This window comes from Balaenoptera physalus (assembly GCF_965194825.1).
Source record: "Balaenoptera physalus genome assembly, chromosome: 9".
Classification (NCBI taxonomy): domain Eukaryota; kingdom Metazoa; phylum Chordata; class Mammalia; order Artiodactyla; family Balaenopteridae; genus Balaenoptera; species Balaenoptera physalus.
Window position 1 is genome coordinate 27,217,887 of NC_138888.1, and position 20,071 is coordinate 27,237,957.

Sequence of the window (20,071 nt, forward strand, 5' to 3'; positions counted from 1 at the left end):
AGGTAAAGAGATAAGATGACCACTCCTAAGGTCAAGGAAAACTTCCCTGTCTGCACATGCACAGGAAGCCTCCTTGGGGGTCAAAAAGGGAGGGGGCACCACCCCATAATAAGTGTAGACATGCACCCACAGGCCTCTGCAGTGGAATCCATCTTAGCAAAACGTTGTGCATGCATGTTGGGGAACAGGTCAGGTGTAAAAAAAGAAGCAAGATAATTGGCCAGAGGTAAACAAGGACCCGGAAGGACTGTCCTATATAAGTGATTTAAATCACCTCTTTACTGCGCTCCTCCTCTTTAGAGAGGACGCCTGTACCCTTTCTCTCTGGGTGTGTATTTCTGCCTCGCTTCTGTCTTAAATAAATAAATGGTTTCTTAGTGTGCTCTCCCACTTGTTGTGCTGTGTCTCTAATAATAAACTTTGTACCTGTTATACAGTTTTTGCCTCCTTGAAACATTCTTGCTTTCAAACGGGGACAAGAACCAGGGGAACTTTGCTTTAGCCTCTAGCCCCTGGTGGGCTAGCAGCTAGGATTCCTGGTTTTCATCCAGGCTACCCAGGTTCGACTTCTGGGTGGAGAACTAAGATCTCTTCAAGCCCGCTCACTGCTGGCTCTCCAAGATCACTTCACTCTTTCCTCCACTCCTACTCCACCCTTCCTCAGAGAAGGCACAGAGATCGTTCTCAAGTTGAAATCACATCGTGTCACTACCACTTAAAACCTTCAGTGGATTCTCATGTAACCAGTGTAAAGCCCAGAACCCTTAGCATAGACATCTGCCTCCCTCTGGGGCCTCACCTTCTCTATTGCAGCCATGCTGTCCTCTCTCTGTCCATCAGGCCCACCAAGGCTCAGTCCCCAGATTTTGGCAGGATTGCCTCATTTTCATCAGTTAGGTCCCAATTCAATTCTCAGGCCCTCAGAGACGCCTTCTCTGATTACCCCAATCTGAAAAAGACACCCTTCTTTCCCATGCATCCAGTGTCCCAGGCCTCAGCTCTCTTTCTGCTTCTCCATACTTAGTCTCCATCCTTGGTGCATGACTGTGACAAGTGGCCACTCTGCCTTCAGCATCCATATCTGCATTCCAAGCAGGAAGAGGAAAAAGGAAAACAAATTTTCTCAGAAATGTCCAACATACTTTCATCTCTGTTTCATTGGCCAAAAGTGGACACCCGTAACTACAAAGGAGGCTAGAAACTCCGTAGATTTTAAGTTGGCCAGTTGTTTCTCCAAACAAGATCATAGAAAGAGGGAAGAACGGATATTAGATAGGCAGACAGTAAATTCAATTTTATGTTTTCTGTGGTATTTTTGCAGTTTCCCCTTGGTTAGTTCACGAGACATATATATATATATGAATTCTTATGTGATGGTGATAGAAACTATTCATTAAATACCTAAGGGAATATACATAAATTTGTCATATTAAAATTTTTGTTAAATATTCCTATAGGTTCTTAAGTATTATATACATAGAGTGGATTTTTAAGCAATACAGAATGTTAAAGGGTTGTCACTATCAAATTGCTGCAGCAAACTCACTAATCTGCAGCAACATCACCTCCTTTCCCACCACCAGATAAATTTAAGTAGGTACTTGGAAGGAAACCACTTTTAAAACTATCTTTGTAGCTTAAGTTTATTCAGCTGCCACTGTGCACACACAGAGTACACAAACACCAATAAAGATCCATTGGGTATAACATGGGTTGTTTGAAAATACTTGGCATGACAAGCCCTTCTCTTGAACAGCTAGTGTGGGACATCTTTTTGTTACCTCTAAAAGAAGATTGCAGTGAAGTCTATCATGTTATTGTGAGATACAGCACACAAAGGTATTTCCACCTTTGTGACCTGGAGAGGTTTTTTCAGGTTGCTATTAACAAGATAGCAGTTACAAAGGATAATTGCTAAGATGGTAGAATGGGTATGAATAATGCATAATCCAGCATATACTAACCACTGCCATCTGTAGTGAAGGATCATAGCAACAAAAACAGCTTCTTCTGTGTTTCCCTCACACTCTAAAAATGCTTTGTTAGAGCGTCAGAGTCGTCATAAGAGCGAGCTGGTGCATTTTAAGGACACTCTCATAATCTGTCCCAGCTAGTTGTTCATCTCAGGTTGGCTTCCGCTAACATTCTACACACCCCTCAACTATTAACTTAGATCAGGTATTTCCACCCAGCTGTATATTAGAGCCATCTGGGGAGCTTTACTGATACTGATACTCAGGCCCTACCCCTCAGAATTCTGGGGTGGGTCGTGGGCATTGATATTTTTAGAAATCCTTCTGGGAGATGCAGATGTCCAGCCGAGGTTGGGAACCACTGCTTTGGATGGTTGTAGTGGGAATTTGACTCAGCAGAGGTGCTCTGGAGACACATATGATTTAATAATTTTTCAAAGCTAAATGCATGTATCTCTATCTGTACCATTTCTTCTTTCCATTGTCACAGCTAATTGAGAAGAAATGGGATTTTCTTGTAATTCCTGTAGACAAACATTGCTTATTGACCTGAACAAATTATAATTTCATGCTAATTGAGTGCTTGATACTTAAACTTTCACTTACATTTAGTGAGAATTGCTAGGTGTTACTAATCATTTCCATATTGGAGAAAAGTTCTTATTCTTAGCCAGGATGAATCCTGACTATTATTGTAACTTTTGAGCTATCCTTTGGTTACATAAGGAGGAGTGTGTGTAGTACATTTGTTTCTCCAGGATCTTATATTTAAACATTTATGATTGATATTTAATAGAGTGTCAGGGGTGGGAGCCCTTTAATTATCATAAACTGAGTTAGCCTCTTGCTTCAGATAATTTAGTCATCTTGATCTACCAAATCTATAGAATTGGCCCAATATTGCCACTATTTTATTTCATGCATATCAAGAGCAATCTTAGTAACTAGTGTTAATAGATTGTTTTAAACTCCATGGAAAAAGTAACTTGTAAATGTCTTCATAGTTGAGAGTCATTACCTAAGGATCTTCTTGGTAACACTGGTATTTCTTGTGTTAACTCATTCAAGCAATAATCAAAATGGTGTTGTCCCTAGTTGATACCTTGTTAAGGGGTTTAGTTTAATACCAGCCTTTAGTTCCTAGAGCAATTCTAAAGAAAACTAAAATTAGTAAAAGATCTAATATACAAGTCAATTTTTTGTTGTTGTTGGCAGCTTTCTGAGTAATATTTCACAGAATATAAAAGTTTGTTTAAATTAAATGAATTTGCAGGAATTCCCTGGCGGTCCAGTGGTTAGGACTCAGCGCTTTCACTGCCAGGGCCTGGGTTCAATCCCTGGTCAGGGAACTAAGATCCCACAAGCTTGGCGGCATGGCCAATAAATAAATAAGTAAATAAATAAATTTTTAAAATTAATTAATTAAATGAATTTGGGTTTTTTGTAACCTACTAATATATTATTCAATACTAACTGATTCTAGTATTCTTACTGGCATTCAGAAAAATCCATTCTGCTTATATGGATTTGCCATTATAAGATCTGAGCATTTCTTACACGTAGAACTGAAGCAAATTACGAGGCAGCATGTATTTTATGTTTTAGTGGTTAATGCCTTTCATACCTGTAGCCTCCATTGTACAACAGAAAAAAATTAGGGAATAGCTTTGAGTCTCCCTTTATGCTGACATCCTACCACAGTTAGTTATACAATAATTATATTAATATAATATATGATGATATATTAATATTCAGGATTGTTAAGAGCCTACAAACTTCATAGTACTTCAGATAATCATCAAAAGTGTTGTTCTGATTCCACATATATGCATTAATATATGATATTTGTTTTTCTCTTTCTGACTTCACTCTGTATGATAATCTTATTTACAAAGCAGAAACAGAGACACAGATGCAGAGAACAAACATATGGACACCAAGGGGGGAAAGTGGAGGGTGGGGGGAGGGGGTGGGATGAATTGGGAGATAGGGATTGACATGTATACACTAATATGTATAAAATAGATAACTACTAAGAACTTGCTGTATAAAAAATAAATAAAATTCAAAAAAAAAATGTATGGGTACCAAAGGGGAAGCGGGGAATGAATTGGGAGATTGGGATTGACATCTATACAACTACTGATATTATATATAAAATAGGTAACAAATGAGAACCTACTGTATAGCACAGGGAACTCTACTTCGTGCTCTGTGGTGACCTAAATGGGAAGGAAATCCAAAAAAGAGGGGATATATGTATACGTATAGCTGATTCACTTTGCTGTACCGTAGACACTAACACAATATTATAAGGCAGCTATACTCCAATAAAAATTAAAAAAAAAAAAAGTGTTGTTCTGTCTGTTCCAGAAATACAAAACACTTTCATCTTATAATTTGATAAAGCAGTATATACCAAGTACATGATTTTGAGGTCTGGTCTAAAACTGGTCTTTCAGTATGGAGGCTCAGTTAGGATTGGGTAAAAAAATTATGATAGAATAGAATTGGATAGAATAGAATCAAGGAGGCTTGGCATATAAATGGTTTTATGTTTTCTACTGAAGAGCTGCTGGGCCTTCCAGTAAGTTCTGGAATGAATATTAAAATTATTTGTAATTTTTATCTTCCTGAGCAAGAATCTCCTGGAATAATAAACTTATGAAGCCAATGGAATAGAAGGTCGTGTTAATGTGGACAGTGAGCTGTGTGGATGATTTCAGTTTTCCTGGGTTCAAATCTTAGCTCTTTCACTTACTAAGCTTTGAGACCTTGGGCAGGTTAGTTATCCTCTCTGTGAATCAATTTCCTTATCTGTAACATGGGCATCTTAGTAGTACCTTCTCATGGGCTTGTTGTGAGAAATGAGTTAATATATACAGAAGACGTAGAACAGTACCTGGCACATTTCCCCTTAGACCCTACCAGGGCTCCAACTTCACAGAATTTATGTGATGAGAAATAAAGGCCTTAGATGGTCATATTTGATTTCATATATGGGGATTTTCCATTTGTATTGCTTAAATTTATATACAAAAGTCTGGCTACAAAATTAGCTCACTGGCATTTGCATGTCTTTCAGATACTCCCAGCCCCTACATGAAGAAATAGCACTGCATAAGCATCTGAAGCACAAAAATATTGTTCAGTATCTGGGCTCTTTCAGTGAGAATGGTTTCATTAAAATCTTCATGGAGCAGGTCCCAGGGGGTAAGAGATGGGTTTTTTTCTTTAAAATGTGTAAGTTTCTACTATGTATAAATAAGCTACAAGGATATATTTGTACCACACAGGGATTATAGCCAATATTTTATAATAACTATAAATGGAATATAACCTTTAAAAATTATGAATCACTATGTTGTACACCTGAAACTTATATAATATGGTACATCAACTATATCTCAATAAAAATAAATAAATAAATGAAGTATAGGAAAACCTCAGAAAACAACTTACTTTAAAAAATATGTTTCTAGGGCCTTGAAGAGGAGTAAAATTGAATGGGATTTACTAGTTTACAGGTCTTAATTTGTCTAAATGTACAGAAAAATTTGACATATGACATTACCTTACAGTTTATTCGGGGACAATAAATAAGTATCAGAACTGTTTTTGTATCAATCATCGTGACTTGGATTAAGGTTAGCAAACTGAGTGGTCTTTGACTGTATTTGATAATGACCATCTTCAGAGCAGGGACACTTTCCTATTTATATCTGAGCCCAAGTACTGTATCTAGTATAGTACCCGGGCCACTGTTAATAACCAATAAATGTTAGCTTAAATTCATGTTACATTATTAACGTGCTTTAAAGAATTCATTTGGATAAGATTTTATCCACTGTTTCTCCCTACTTACAGGAAGTCTTTCTGCTCTCCTTCGTTCCAAATGGGGCCCACTGAAAGACAACGAGCAAACAATTGGCTTTTATACCAAGCAAATACTGGAAGGATTAAAATACCTCCATGACAATCAGATAGTTCACCGGGATATAAAGGTAGGATGAACTAGGATTCATTCTCGTAAGTTGCCTGATGAGTAATTGTTTTATTTGCAAAAGTCATATTGTCTTGTGGGTATTAATTTGGAATGATAAATAAATCCTAGAAACAGCACTCTGCCCTGAGTCAGTTATTGATATTCATGTCTTATCTCTTCTACTCAAGGAATAAACCCCTTAACCATGTTCAACCAAAAAAGATTCAGTTTCCACTCTATGCCTGGCCCTGTTTCAGGTGCCCTGTGGGGGTGGCTCAGCAGAACAAAGTTAAACAGGACATGGTCCTCGCTCCCAAGAGGCTTACAGGCTGGTTAATCTTTGTATCCTTGCTACTCAGTAAATATTTGTTCAATTAATGGATGAATAGTTAGAAGGAAAAAATAAAATCCCCACTTCTCACAAGTATCATATACTCATGCGTTGAACTAAAATTAGATAATTTTTGCAATTCTCCTTAAAAAGGGAAAATTCAGAACTAGTAAATTTATGACAAAGTCTGGACTATTGAAAGTAAGTTAATCTTACTACCCTAAAACCAACCCAAATACCCATTTATTTGTGCTGCCCCTAAATAGTCCAGGAAAAGAAGTAAAACAACATAGAAAAGAAAGTAAAGTGATTGAGAAGTTATAAATATCGTTAACTTATCATACCCATATCACACACAAATAGCCCCTACTATCTGTAAACCTCGTTTGACCTTGTGACCTGAGTAGCATATTGTGAACTGATAATATGTAAACGAAAGTGGTGTCAAGAATTCACTACTGAGATTAACTATTAAGGAAGAGTATAGAATCAGTGTCCTTTTTGCTGTAAGGACACCTTTACTTACTAGACTTTCAAGCCAACAACAAACAATATTGGAAGAAAGATAACATTTTTGATTAAAATTCTCTCTTCTCTAGGGTGACAATGTGTTGATTAATACCTATAGTGGTGTTCTCAAGATCTCTGATTTCGGGACATCAAAGAGGCTTGCTGGCATAAATCCATGTACTGAAACTTTTACTGGTATGTTTTTGCAATGATGATAGAGACCTTATGTAATTAAAGAAATAATTGCTGCATTTGAGCATAATGTGAGAGGTAAATTTAGTCTGTGTTCTCACCAACATTAATGTTGATATCTTTTGATGCCCTGAAAAATGTTATAGAGAATTTGTTCTGGCCCATTTCTTACCTCGTATTTATATGACTCGCTCAGTCTCCTGCTTAATGCCGCTGAAGATTTTTTTTTTAACTCTCAATTTGTTATTTGTTTTTCTTTTCATGTCGTTACTTCTCTCCTGGTTGGTCTACAACCACTATAATCCCAACAAGATTCCTTTTTTTAACGTTTCTTTAGCCCAGCCTCTCGGTGATTCTTACTTATACTTTAATCATTTCCCATTTGGACTATTCGTTCCCTCTTTCTTAATCTGTTTACTCCCTGTGGTCTATTCCCCTACACAGCACATAAATAACTAAGATTTCAATTCAGAAAAAGGAAGTGACTCACTAACTCAGAAGCAGGGTGGGGAGAAAGCTTTCCTGAGAAATTAGGCAATGCAGCTACTGAGCTGCTGCTGGAGCAAACTCCTGAGAGGGTGGAGACAAAGTGATTTCCAAAAAGGTGACAGTAGCCAAGAGCAAACAGAGGCTCAGAGAGATTGACTGCCCAACAGTTATGGGGAGGGCATCTGGAACTCCAACCCTGCTCTCCACTCCAAGCTTTTACCACTCCATTATTCTGCTGATTCTCATGAAATGTTAAGTTCTTGTTATTGGGAATTCCCTGGCGGTCTAGTGGTTAGGACCCAGCGCTTCCACTGCTTTGGCCCCGGGTTCAATCCCTGGTCGGGGAACTAAGACCCCGCAAGTGGCATGGAGCGGCCAAAAAAAAAAGATAATGAATTATCTTTGGTCTAATATAAAGCAAAATGGCCAGATGTCCCCCTTTCTGAATTCTGTGAGGAGGTGGCATGGCCTCCATTGTGCAGATGAAGAAATTGAGAGAGAGAAGGGACTTCATACCCGGAAGTCACAAGTGTTTGTAAATGATAGAACTCAGATTTTTAATCCACCCCTTGTTCTTTGCTTTGATCTTCTTGCTCCAGTCCATCTTTTTCTCCACCTTGCTGAAGAATCTGTTCTGGAAGCCTGAAAAGGGGAAAGGAAGAGAGAGAGAAAGTCTATAAGGCTTCTCCTCAGAACATTCAATCAGCAAATTCTCTGACCCCATTCCTACTCTCAACGGCAGTGGGTATTTCAGGGCACAAAATTAAACACATTTAGAATGTATTTTTTTGAACAAAATAAATTTCATCCTTCTAGCAACTTTAAATATATTTACATTTCTTTTCCTCATACTCCCTCCATTTGGCAAGAGTCACTTTAGATGCTGCCAAGACTCAGTAATTTCTGCAAAGAAAATCCTTACTTTCAGGCTCTTGATTTGGGCAAGGTGTTAATTTACTATCTGCTGCTTATCTTTAAAACATTTTTTTTAAATCGCCAGAGAAGCTGTAGTAAAGCAGTCCTCCAGGACCCCTTTGCTTGGACTTCTTGCACTGACCTCACATGATGTGATGTGTGTGACACATATGCGTGGGTCTGTCTCCAGCGCTGATCACGAGGGCCTGGGGTGTGCAGGCCTCACAGCACTAACTCAGCGCTGGCCAAGGCACAGGTATAGGCAACCTCTGATGAACTGAGTTGAAAGACAGTGACCTGTGTGACTTCTTAGTGATTTGGTGAGAGGGAAGGCAGCAGCAACTACTCCCTATGGAGCGCTTACTGCATCCCTGTTAATTGCATTACATGTTATTTCATTGAAATTCATGTATCAACCCTAATCCTTAGGTATCATTTTCCCAGTCTATGGTGAGAAAATTAAGGTTCCAAGAGGTTAAGTAACTTGCCTGAGGTCACAAATCTAGTAACGAAAAGAGCTGCAATTCAACTAGACTTAACATGCCAAATGGAATGAATTAGCTTCTCCCGAAACCTGTTCCACCCACCCTCTTCTCTGTCTCGATTGGCCACTCCAAACTTAGAGTTATCCACGGCGCCTCTCTTTTCTCATGCTTCAACTCAATCCACCAAGGAAACCTATTGGCTCTGCCTTCAAAATGTGTCCAAATTTGGACCAGTTCCTCCCTCCTTCCACAGCTCCCACCTCACCTGCATGAATGACCTCAATAGCCTGTTCTCCCTGCTTCCACTCTTTGCCCCTACTGTCTTCCCTCAACACCACAGCCAGAGCAATCCTGTAAAAACATAAATCAAGCCCTATCACTCAAAGACCTCAATGGCTTTCTATTTTTTGAGTAAATAGACACCAAAGTCCTTACAACGATGGACAAGGCTCAGACCTACTCAGAGTCTATTACATTTTAGACCCACTTCCTACCCTTCCCACCTTGTATAGGCCTTCCTGCACTTCCTTCATTACACCAGGCGGGGTCCTGCTTCAGGGCCTTTGCACATGCTTTTCCTTCTATAACACTCTTCTCCCAACTCTCTGCCTGGCTAAGTCCCTCACCTCCTTCCAGCCTTAACTCAGATGTCATCTCAGTGAGGCCTGTGATTGCCCTGTTTACATGGCAGCCCTTTCCTGGGCACTTCCGATCCTCATCCCCTGCTTTTTTTTTTTTTTTTTTATCTTAACACATCACTTACTAACATTTATATAATTTATTTATCTATTGTACTATAGTTTATTGTCTGTCTCCCACTGCAAAAATGTAAGCTGTACAAGCCCAGGGATTTTTGCCTGTTTCAGCCACTGCTATATTCTAAGTGCCTGGCCCATAGTAGACCCTCAGTATAGATCTGCTAAATGAATGAGTGGATGTAGTGTGACATCAAAGTTTAAGCTTTTAACCACTAACTTGTAGTGGCTCCCTGGGTGGTTGCAGTGGCAAAGAAATTCTAAAACAGATTATTTTAAAGTAATTTTTTATTTTAATGAAGATATATGAGCTATGGGTTTTACAGTTAATACTCTCACTTGTTTTCCTTGGGCTAATGTTCAGATTGGCTTGATCTTCATTATCCAACTCTATAAATCTCTTTATATAAAATATTGTGTCATGTGCTTGTGGAGTAAGGAGAGCAGTTAGGAACACATAGCTAAGCCTGCTTTTTTTGGCACTTGCTCGATGGGGGATAATTAAACACAATTGGCAGATATTGCTCTTTGAAATATTACCTGTGAATAAAAACATTGCATAATTTATTATTAAGATATTACTTGAATTGTCCAATTTTTAAAATTCACTATATTTTTGGTCAATTGTAATTCCTACTGAGATATTAGTACAGCTTAAATTCTTTCATTAAGTCTATTTTAGATCCAGAGATAAAAAAAGAGTGGTAGACTTCAACACATTTTCTAAACAATCACTTGATTTTATTTACATTGTAAAAACTGATCACTTTGGGGGAAGCTATCAATGAAGAGAAATCATAACAGTTTTCTCCTAAGGGTAGTGATTTGAAGAGCGTGGTTACCTTATCCTTCGCCAGGAGAAATGCTTTCCTCCAATAATGTTACTGATTTAAGCTGAGAGCAGACATGTGGAGTCGTGTATGACTGTGAACATGAGCTACTGTCATGTAATGATGAGGTCTGGAAGACAAACCTGGCCAAATGACAATATGTGACAAAAATAATATACTTTTCCTTATTTTTATAAACACAGCCAGTTTCTAGCCTTTGATAGTGGATTTTATAGGAACTGTTTAGAGGACATTTGTGTAGCAGTTTTCACCTATAAATCAGGCATGGAGCATTCATAAAAGGTGTTGCCTGTATTTATCAAAATGTCTGTCACTTTGGTTATGAATCAGAAAATACTGAAGTGGCTCTTTTGGCAAATGCCTCAGAACGTGAAATAATTCATTATGGCATCTTGGATGGGTTCCTGTTTGCTGATTATATCATTTGCATGAGCACATCAGAAGCCGGGGATATGCAATTATCTGTTCCTGTTCGCACTCCTGACTCATTGCTGGACTTTGAGAAATCACTCCAGGTTAGACGTATAAATTTAGCCTCTAGTTTGAGCCGATGAGACAATTGCGATTGAGTGTCCACTTGGGATATACGAAGCCAGAACTAGAACCGGGGTTCTTGGCCCCCACTTAATGCTCTTTGCGTCATACCACACTCTTCGACTCTCTGATTCCATGAAGCCTTTTAAATCTCCTCTGTTTTTCTTTCTGTTCTTTCTAAACTCTGGTGATTTGTCTATACTGATGGCTCATGACCTGTCTTTGACCCATTAATCTGTTATCCATGGACCACAGGCTCACAGCAGAAGCCACGTATGTTAGATTTACAGAATAACGTACACCCAAAACTATTTACATTATTTTTAACAGTGACTTTCAGAATCTTCATGCTTTCATGATTAAGAAATGAGAATGAAAACAGAATAACTGAGCATTCAATCAGAAATTGAGAAATAACAGACTAAGGAAATGGATGAATGACCTAAATTTTTCCTGGAAAAGATTAGAAGTATACATAAAGGGAGTCTTCATGTATTTGAAAAACTGATTGCAGAAAAATGTGTGTTGATATATTTTCTGTTATTCTCAAATGATTGTTAGAAGTTTCTAAGAGGTCCCAATGAAATGATGCCTCAATTATAATCAACTATCTAGGAGAGGAGAAAGTATCTATTCGTAAACAGATAATATTAGTAAGCTATTTTTATGTCACCAATGAAATCCATTATGAAAACTGCTATTTCCCCTTTTATTAACAGCAGAAAAAACTGGAATTCAAAGAAGATGAGCTATTAAGACCCGAATCATGCTTTTTTTTTTTTTCCGAATCATGCTTTTAAAGTTACCTTATTTCTATAAAGAAATTGAAACTGTCATTAGGTGTTCATCTGTTTTCTCTTTTTAAAGTGTAACTGTGTTTGAATTATGTGCAGGTACCCTTCAGTATATGGCACCAGAAATAATAGATAAAGGACCCAGAGGCTACGGGAAAGCAGCAGACATTTGGTCTTTGGGCTGCACGATCATTGAAATGGCCACTGGAAAACCACCCTTTTATGAACTCGGGGAACCACAAGCAGCTATGTTCAAGGTCACATTTCATGTGTCTTAAATGTCTTAAAAACCAGTGGTTAAAGCTCTTCATAGCTCCTGGATGTTCCATGTGTGTATGTCATATTTTTTTAGGTAAAATGACAGGAGCCTAAGTAAGCACAATCTAAGATATAAAGTTCAAGATTCACTCCCCCCGGTCAGCACCTCTGCCTCACGTGGAGCATCTCTCTCCACATTAGTTTTCCCAACTATAAAGTGCGATTCAGTGTAACTTCCTGTGACTGCCCTTTCACAATGCAGTATGAATAACACATCACTCCACAGAAGATGATTTAAGCTCTCTGGGAAACACAGTCTGAAAAATCTTCCACTGAGGGAGATATAAATACATGTTTTATCCATTGAGGTATTAAAGACATATTTTCCTTTACTCCTCTATCATCATAGTTTGAAGGCACCGTAGATAAAAGGGCATAGTTGCTATTTTAAGTACATCAACCTTATTCTCATCTATCTACTCTTCTGGCCTGTTAATTTGCCCATTAGTAACTGTTTTGGGGGTGGGAAAGGAAGCAGCTCCATCTCTCACAATAGGGAGCACAGGATATGGAAATAGGCCTGAGAGAGCCCAGGGGCCACAGCTTCAGCATCCGGGGCCTGCGCAAACAGTGACCTGCCCATGAATCCCTGTAGTCCTCACCTGCCACTTCACCAAGCCAGAGGAACATGAAGCTGAACACCTGTTTCCCAAGAAGTAAAGCTCACATGCCTGCTATTCTCTAAGGCATCAGACTTTTGATCATAATTTGTTATTCCTTTCCCTGCCACTGATCATGTTTCTAGTACTTACTCCGTTTGTGAATAGCCTCTTATGAGGGACCACATATTACATACCTTCTGTGTTTGTACAAAGCTTGGTTTACTTTAAGAGACAATATTGATAGGCTACTGCTGATACAGAAATAGTAGTGTAACCAAACCTGAAAGAACAATGAGAGCTGCTCAGGGAGCTGCCTTTCTGGACCTGAATGGATGTCTTTCTCTTCTTGGCCAGTCTTTCAAGTTTTCACCAATCTCTAGGACTTCACTCTGAAATGCTCCTCTGTTACCCACACGGTGCCGGGATTATTATACAACATGCTTTAGATGAGATAGCATACTCTGGCACAGATTTGCAATGTTTGAATCCAGGCTCTGACACAGTCAAACTATTTGATGACTTTAGGTAAATTACTTAACCTTCTTGTATCTCAGTTTCCTCATCTATAAAATGGGTATAAAAATAGTACCTATCTAATAAAGGGTTTTGAGGAGTGGATAAGACAATATGTGCAAAGCACTTAGAACAGTGTCTGACACATAGTAAATAAAGGCTTTATAATTATTACAGATAATTATATCTTATTATCTATATAATAATAAATTCATATAAGCTATTTAATAACAAAGAAGATTTCCTTAGGAAGTTTTCTCTGTACTAAATACATGAAAACATTACTGAAAAAAAATTAGAATGACGTCAATGAGAAGAAAGTTCTCATTGTTATAGAAAAACTGTTTAAGTATTTTTATTTATTTTTATAAATTTATTTATTTTATTTATTTATTTTTGGCTGCATTGTGTCTTCATTGCCGCGCGGGCTTTGTCTAGTTACGGAGAGCAGGGGCTACTCTTCGTTGCGGTGCGCGGGCTTATTGTGGTGGCTTCTCTTGTTGCAGAGCACGGGCTCTAGCCGCGCGGGCTTCAGTAGTTGTGGCATGCGGGCTCAGTAGTTGTGGCTCACAGGTTCTAGAGTGCAGGCTCAGTAGTTGTGGCACATGGGCTTAGTTGCTCCGCAGCATGTGGTATCTCCCTGGACCAGGGCTCGAACCTGTGTTGCCTGCATTGGCAGGTGGATTTTTAACCACTGTGCCACCAGGGAAGTCCCAATTTTAAGTATTTTTAAATATCTCTTTTAATGTAGGCAATTTGAGACAGGGAAAACGTTCACAAACCGTGGCACAGGAGAAACAACATATGCTTTAAGCCAAACAAATGAAGGTTCAAATACCAGATCTGCCTTTTCATAAGCATATAACCTCACACCCATGAGCCTCATTTTTCTCGTTGCTGTAACAGGGATAATATTTAATCCACTGGGTTGCTGGGAGTATTCAGTGAATCTCATAAATGGAAAAGCCAAGCACAAAACTTTGAGGACTGAATTATTATTTCATAGTGCTGCTGTCTACTATCTTAAGCTAATTACTATGCCTGTATCATTGATAAACTTACAAAAGTGCTCTGGAAACTTTCCATAACCTACAGAAAACAAGTCCTGTCTCACTTTGAGAAAAGCCATGAATTTGTAGTACATGATAAAGGAGCTTGTTGCATTAGGTGACCAGGTTATGGAACCCAGAGCCCATGGGATAAGATGGTCACTCAGAAGTCACGTTGTGCTGTGTCTTAGGTGGGAATGTTTAAAGTCCACCCGGAGATCCCAGAGTCCATGTCGACAGAGGCCAAAGCGTTCATATTGAAATGTTTTGAACCAGACCCTGACAATAGAGACTGTGCTAACGACTTGCTTATGGATGAGTTCTTAAAAGTTTCAAGCAAAAAGAAAAAGACACAACCTAAGCTTTCAGGTATGTTGTTGCCTTGAAGGGGGTATAGGTCAGAGTCACTAAATCCTAAACTTTTAAGGTGGAAGATTTTTCCAGAAGTAAGCTAATTTGCTTAAAGACATCACTGAAAACTGGTCAGGAAGCAGTGTTACCATCAGTTTCACAAATGCTAGGGGCTCACACATAATAATCTTCCATCACATGGTTAGTAGGGAACTAGAATATAAGCATCTATATACTAGCATTGCTGATACAAAAATCAAAGTTAAAGGGGTGAAATGTAGCCTTTTCAAGCTGAAACTCCAAATTACCGCAGATGGGCTATAGGGCTATTACAGAGCTGTTAAACTTCTAAGCCATCTAGATAATATGTTCTTTTAATTTTAGGTAGTAGAAAATACTCATTGCCTCTTAGAGGAGACTAGACTATCTTTCTGAATAATTAACCCCCCCTCAAAAAAAAAAAAAGGAGAAGATTGCCAGTTATAAATAAAATAGCAGTGTAAAAATATAAATTGTCTTTTTGCAATAATTTCCATAACTCATTTCAGAAAAGAAAAAACAAGTGAATGATTCGTTTGTTGTTAGCATTTTTGGGGATTATGTGGGAAGACATGGGCAGACTGAATGTTTGGAAAGGACATCAATCCCATTTCAAGCATTCACTTCATTTTTTGTTGATTTCTTAGTTTAACAACAAACCCAACGCGTGCTTATGTTGCTGTGTTTGCTTTTCTTTCCACAGCTCTTTCAGCTGGATCGAATGGTGAGTTTATTTTTATATTGTCCGTTGAGCTGAAGCTTGGTGCATCATAGTTAAGCTCTAGATTGCCTGTCAAGGAGCCTCATCCTCTGCTCCTTGCTTACATGGAGGGGCTCCTCTGGGTACTAAGGATGTGTGACTGCAAGCCTGGCTGGGTTCATTCCTTCAGAAAACCCCTCACCTTTCTCCTTCATGAGAGAGGCTTCCATTGTTCCTCCCTGAATGGAAGATGGTGACTCTGTTTTTGAAATCTTCAATTTGAGAGGAGTCCATACTTTCTTATTGAGGAGCCAGTTGGCCACCTACTGGATTTCTTGTGGAAAATTTCAATGCCAGACACCTTCCTCTATCACCTTTGGTGTCCTATATTCTCTCTGGATTTAGTTGGTCAGGACAAGTTGTGATTTTTAATATTGGCCTTTGAAGATCATAACTAGGAAGGTAAATTTGCTCTAGGAAGATCAACCAATGCATTTCAAGGAAGAGGAAAGAAATGACCGTGGCTTTGGCTTTTCCTAAGTTGAATGAGCTGTGGATCACGTAGGCAGGGGCTTAATTGTTCACTGTGAGCGTCGTGTGCATTCTTCCACAGGCCAGGGGCAGGCTTTGGCAGGTTCCTTAAGGTTCCTTAAGGTGCCTCAGCCCAGAGAAGAGGCCCAGTAATTGGGGTTTCTTGGCCACAGCCTTTCCAGATTCCTCCTTCAATTCTGAGAGTCAAGGAGAACTCCGTGAAGAGAACGCCCTCCCTTTCCTCCTTTCTCCACAAGCAGCCTAGACGCTGGAAGGCAGTCACTGCATTTCACAAGGTGGACCCGGGGTGCTCCACAGCCTTCCCACCAGCCTGTTTTTGGTGTCATAAAATGGGCACTGATTTTGGACTTAAGCAGAAGTTGATTCACTTTGGACTTAGTTGGAAGTTGGTTCTGATCCCAACTGAGCCACTTTCTAAATATGTGACATGCCGCAATTTACTTGTTTCATCAGGCATTCTATGTTGGGAACAGTACCTACTTCACAGATTTGGTTCTGAGAACAAAATAAAAAATATATAGCAAAGGAGGCTGGAGCCATGCCCAGAAGCTCGATGCATGGTAGCTTTATCCCTTCCATATGCGTCGGTTTTTGTTTTAGGAAGCATTCTCGTCACGCACATATTGAAATTATGTGAACTCAGCTCTACACACTTGGCAAGAGAGAGCTAGAGAGAGAGAACTTAAGCTGATAGTTTTGCCCGCAAGCCCTCTCGGTGAGCATGTGCCTTAGAACAAGCATGAGATGGAAGGTGTCCATCTGCCCAACTCTGGGTCACCTTTCCCACACGCCCTCCCCCCTCTGCACTCAGGATGACTCAAGAGCATTTGGGACTCTGCTCTGGCTTTAGAGTCTAACTTAAGATATTTTAGTTAAGGGACTTCCTGGCAGTCCATTGGTTAAGACTCTGCGCTTCCACTGCACGGGGCACGGGTTCGATCCCTGATTGGGGAACTAAGATCCCACGTGCTGCACGACCAAAAAAAAAGATATTTTAGAATCTTAAGATTTTATAGAGTCAGAATTAAGAGGCTGGGCATTGGGGTCAGAGCTGGGTTCACGCATTAACTGGGTGACCTTGGAAATGACTTACCCTTAGTCACCTCATCTGTCCGCTGGATTCAGTTAGAAAACCTGCCCATGGGTCTTTGTAACTATTAAGTACGATTACACATGTGACATGCTTAGCAACTGCCCTAAGGTGGTTATTATGATTATTATTGCTGGTCTCTTCTTGCTCTGGCCTGCCCATGCCCAGTGGCTCGTTTAGAATTGTAGACCACAGTGCAAAAGTCCCCTCTCCTTTCCCTAAAAACCCTCCTGTTCCTCCTTTCTCAGAACTTCTTCCAGGCTTCCTGAATTCTCGGGATTTTTTTTAATCTCCCAGTGACCCATCCCTTTCTGTTCTGCTCTCTTGGCTTGAGACATTGATTTGCTTGATAAAGATGTTTCTGGCAAAAATTACTTATTTTAAAACCAGTATTTGATGAAATGTAGGCACCTCCTATTGTGCCAGTTCAGTCTCCATCAAAATAAAATAAAAGCTTACATTTGTTATAGAATCATAATGTCTGAGAACTGGGAAAGACCTAAGAGATCGTCTAGTCCATTAATTTCCAAAATCTGTGTTTAGTAAAGAACCTTTTTTTTTAATATGAATCCTTAAGCAGAGCCCTGATATATGACTGAAAGAACATATTTGTTTCAGGAAAAACAGGGTTGGAACCTGTGTTCTAGAATCACAGAATCCTACTCACTCACCCCATCCAAGGCAGCCCCAAGACATAGGTGAACCTTAAACTTCTGAGGCACACAGTTTACAAATTAGGAATCTGGTCCTTTATTTTATAGATATGAAAACTAAGACTCATAAATGACCTTCCTAATAGGAGGACAATAAAAACGAAGGGCTCAGAACCCAGAACCGCTGGACCTGGTGCTTCCTCCAGTTTCACACCCCTGAGATACTCCTTTCAGAGCCCAGGAGGCCCTTTCCTCGCCGACCCCCTGCATGGGTTACACTGAGCATTGGGAGGCACCGTGGTCCCACGACCAGCCGCTTACATAGCATAATTTTGCTACTCACTGGAACGAGACACTTGACAAGTAATCTTGCTGTCTTTCAATAGGTGTGTCCGTGTGTGCACGTTTTTAGAAGCATTAATCGTCTCCTTCCCCCTCTCGTGACACGCAGAGTATCTTAGGAGCATCTCCCTGCCAGTGCCTGTCCTGGTGGAGGACGCGAGCAGTAGCAGTGAGTACGGCTCAGTTTCTCCAGACACGGAGTTAAAGGTGGATCCCTTCTCTTTCAAAACAAGAGCCAAGTCCTGCGGAGAAAAAGATGTCAAAGGAATACGGACGCTCTTTCTGGGGTAAAGACCTGGCTTGTTTTGGGTGAGAGAAGTATGTTGTGTGTCATTTTGTAAAGAAGATTGTGATTTGTGCTGTCTGAATTATTACAGCATCCCCGATGAGAATTTTGACGACCACAGCGCTCCACCTTCTCCTGAAGAAAAGGATTCCGGATTCTTTATGCTGAGGAAGGACAGTGAGAGACGGGCCACACTTCACAGGATCCTGACGGAAGACCAAGACAAAGTTGTGAGAAACTTAATGGAATCTTTGGCTCAGGTAAAACCCCTCATGGAGACTTCATTTCCCCTATTTTAACAGTGTCATAACCACTTGGAACTGTCGCACGTGATGTGAAGACATGAGGAAGCTGCCGCTCTCCTGATGATAAAACAAACCTACCCCAGGGATAGGCAGATCCCTAACACAGAAACTGCGTTTTTGAACATAAGCTATTTTTAAGTCAGAAGCAAAATTTTCATGTTGATGTCGTTCCAGCTGGTCCCTACAAGCCTTTTCACCCTTCATTCATTTGTTTATTCATTCAATCAATAAACATGCACTGAGCCATGTGAATTGCTAATTCTGATATTAGCATGAGGGTACCTGCCATTGGCTCCTCTGAGCATTTGGGAAACATCACAAATTCAACAGAGACCCCTGTGCTTGGAGGGCTACAATTAGATGGAAGGTGTTGGGCAATAATAAGTAAATTATCTAGCGTGCTAGGAGGCCATTCGTGCTATGAAAAAACAAAGCTGGTCAGTCAAACTCATTTTCCCTGGTGTATTTGTTTGCCAAGTTGTCGTAACAAAATACCTTAGACCCAGTAGCTTAAACAACAGAAATTTCTCTCTCACGATTCTGGAAACTGGAAGTTTAAAAGCAAGGTGTTGGCAGGTTTGGTTTCTCCTGAGGCCTCTCTCCTTGGCTTGCAGATGGCCACGTTCTTGCTGTGTCCTCACCTGCCCTTTTTTCTCTGTGTGCCCCTGGTGTCTCTTCCTCTTCTTATAAGAGCACTAATCCTATTGGATTTGGGCCTCACCCTTATGATCTCACTTAACCGTAATCACCTCCTAAAGACCCTGTCTCCAAATACAGTCACATTGGGGGTTAAGGCTTCAAAACATGAATTGAGGGGTGGGGGGAATGGCACTGTTTCACCCATAATACCTGGGAAAATGTATTCCCTGGGATTCTGTTTACAGAAATGAGGAAGAATCCCCTCCGAACTCTGCCCCAGTGGAGATAGGGTTTCCCCCACCTCCAAGCTGTAGGTGATGCCTCGTGTGCCTGGAGCAGAAGCTCAGGCCCCCTGTGGGTGTAAACCTCCCAGACATACTTGGCCCAGACATGACACCTGCATCCTCTTTCAGTTCTGTTGGCGTCAGGGACTTGTGTACCTGCTTTAGCACCTGTGGCCACCACCTGTCCCTCCGTGATCACTGTGGATGACACATAGCTTCTTCCCTCCCTTCTGTCCTAGGAAAATAGCTGCAGAAAAGGATGGAGCTGGAGGGATTGGGTCAAGTTTTAGTCTCAGTCTAGCAGTTTACCTGTTCTCAGCTTTTATTGGGATGTAAATGGATCCAGGCTCTCTCTTTCTCAGCTCTTGCTCTATAGCCCCTGCTTGTCTTTGTCTCGAAAACCCCGCTAAGTTTCTCTGCTGATCCCATCGCCTTAGGAATTCTGTAATGTTCACATCTTTAGATCCCGTAGGAGGAGCTGAAAGGCTATGTGTGTGTCAGCAGGGTCTCTGGGTACAGGGAGAACTGAAATCT

At 40.1% G+C, this 20,071-nt stretch overlaps 1 protein-coding gene across 4 annotated transcripts in view; it reads left to right on the plus strand.

Moving 5' to 3' along the window:
- MAP3K5 (mitogen-activated protein kinase kinase kinase 5) overlaps window positions 1-20,071 on the plus strand; it is a 220,373-nt gene that overhangs the window by 172,023 nt on the left and 28,279 nt on the right. For all 4 annotated transcript variants that reach the window (XM_082474443.1, XM_082474442.1, XM_082474444.1 and 1 more), the window contains exons 16-23: window positions 5,059-5,186; window positions 5,841-5,977; window positions 6,889-6,994; window positions 11,914-12,071; window positions 14,488-14,665; window positions 15,390-15,410; window positions 18,133-18,310; window positions 18,401-18,569. In XM_082474443.1, coding sequence (XP_082330569.1) covers window positions 5,059-5,186; window positions 5,841-5,977; window positions 6,889-6,994; window positions 11,914-12,071; window positions 14,488-14,665; window positions 15,390-15,410; window positions 18,133-18,310; window positions 18,401-18,569 — 1,075 coding nt within the window. The remainder of the gene's footprint in view (window positions 1-5,058; window positions 5,187-5,840; window positions 5,978-6,888; window positions 6,995-11,913; window positions 12,072-14,487; window positions 14,666-15,389; window positions 15,411-18,132; window positions 18,311-18,400; window positions 18,570-20,071) is intronic.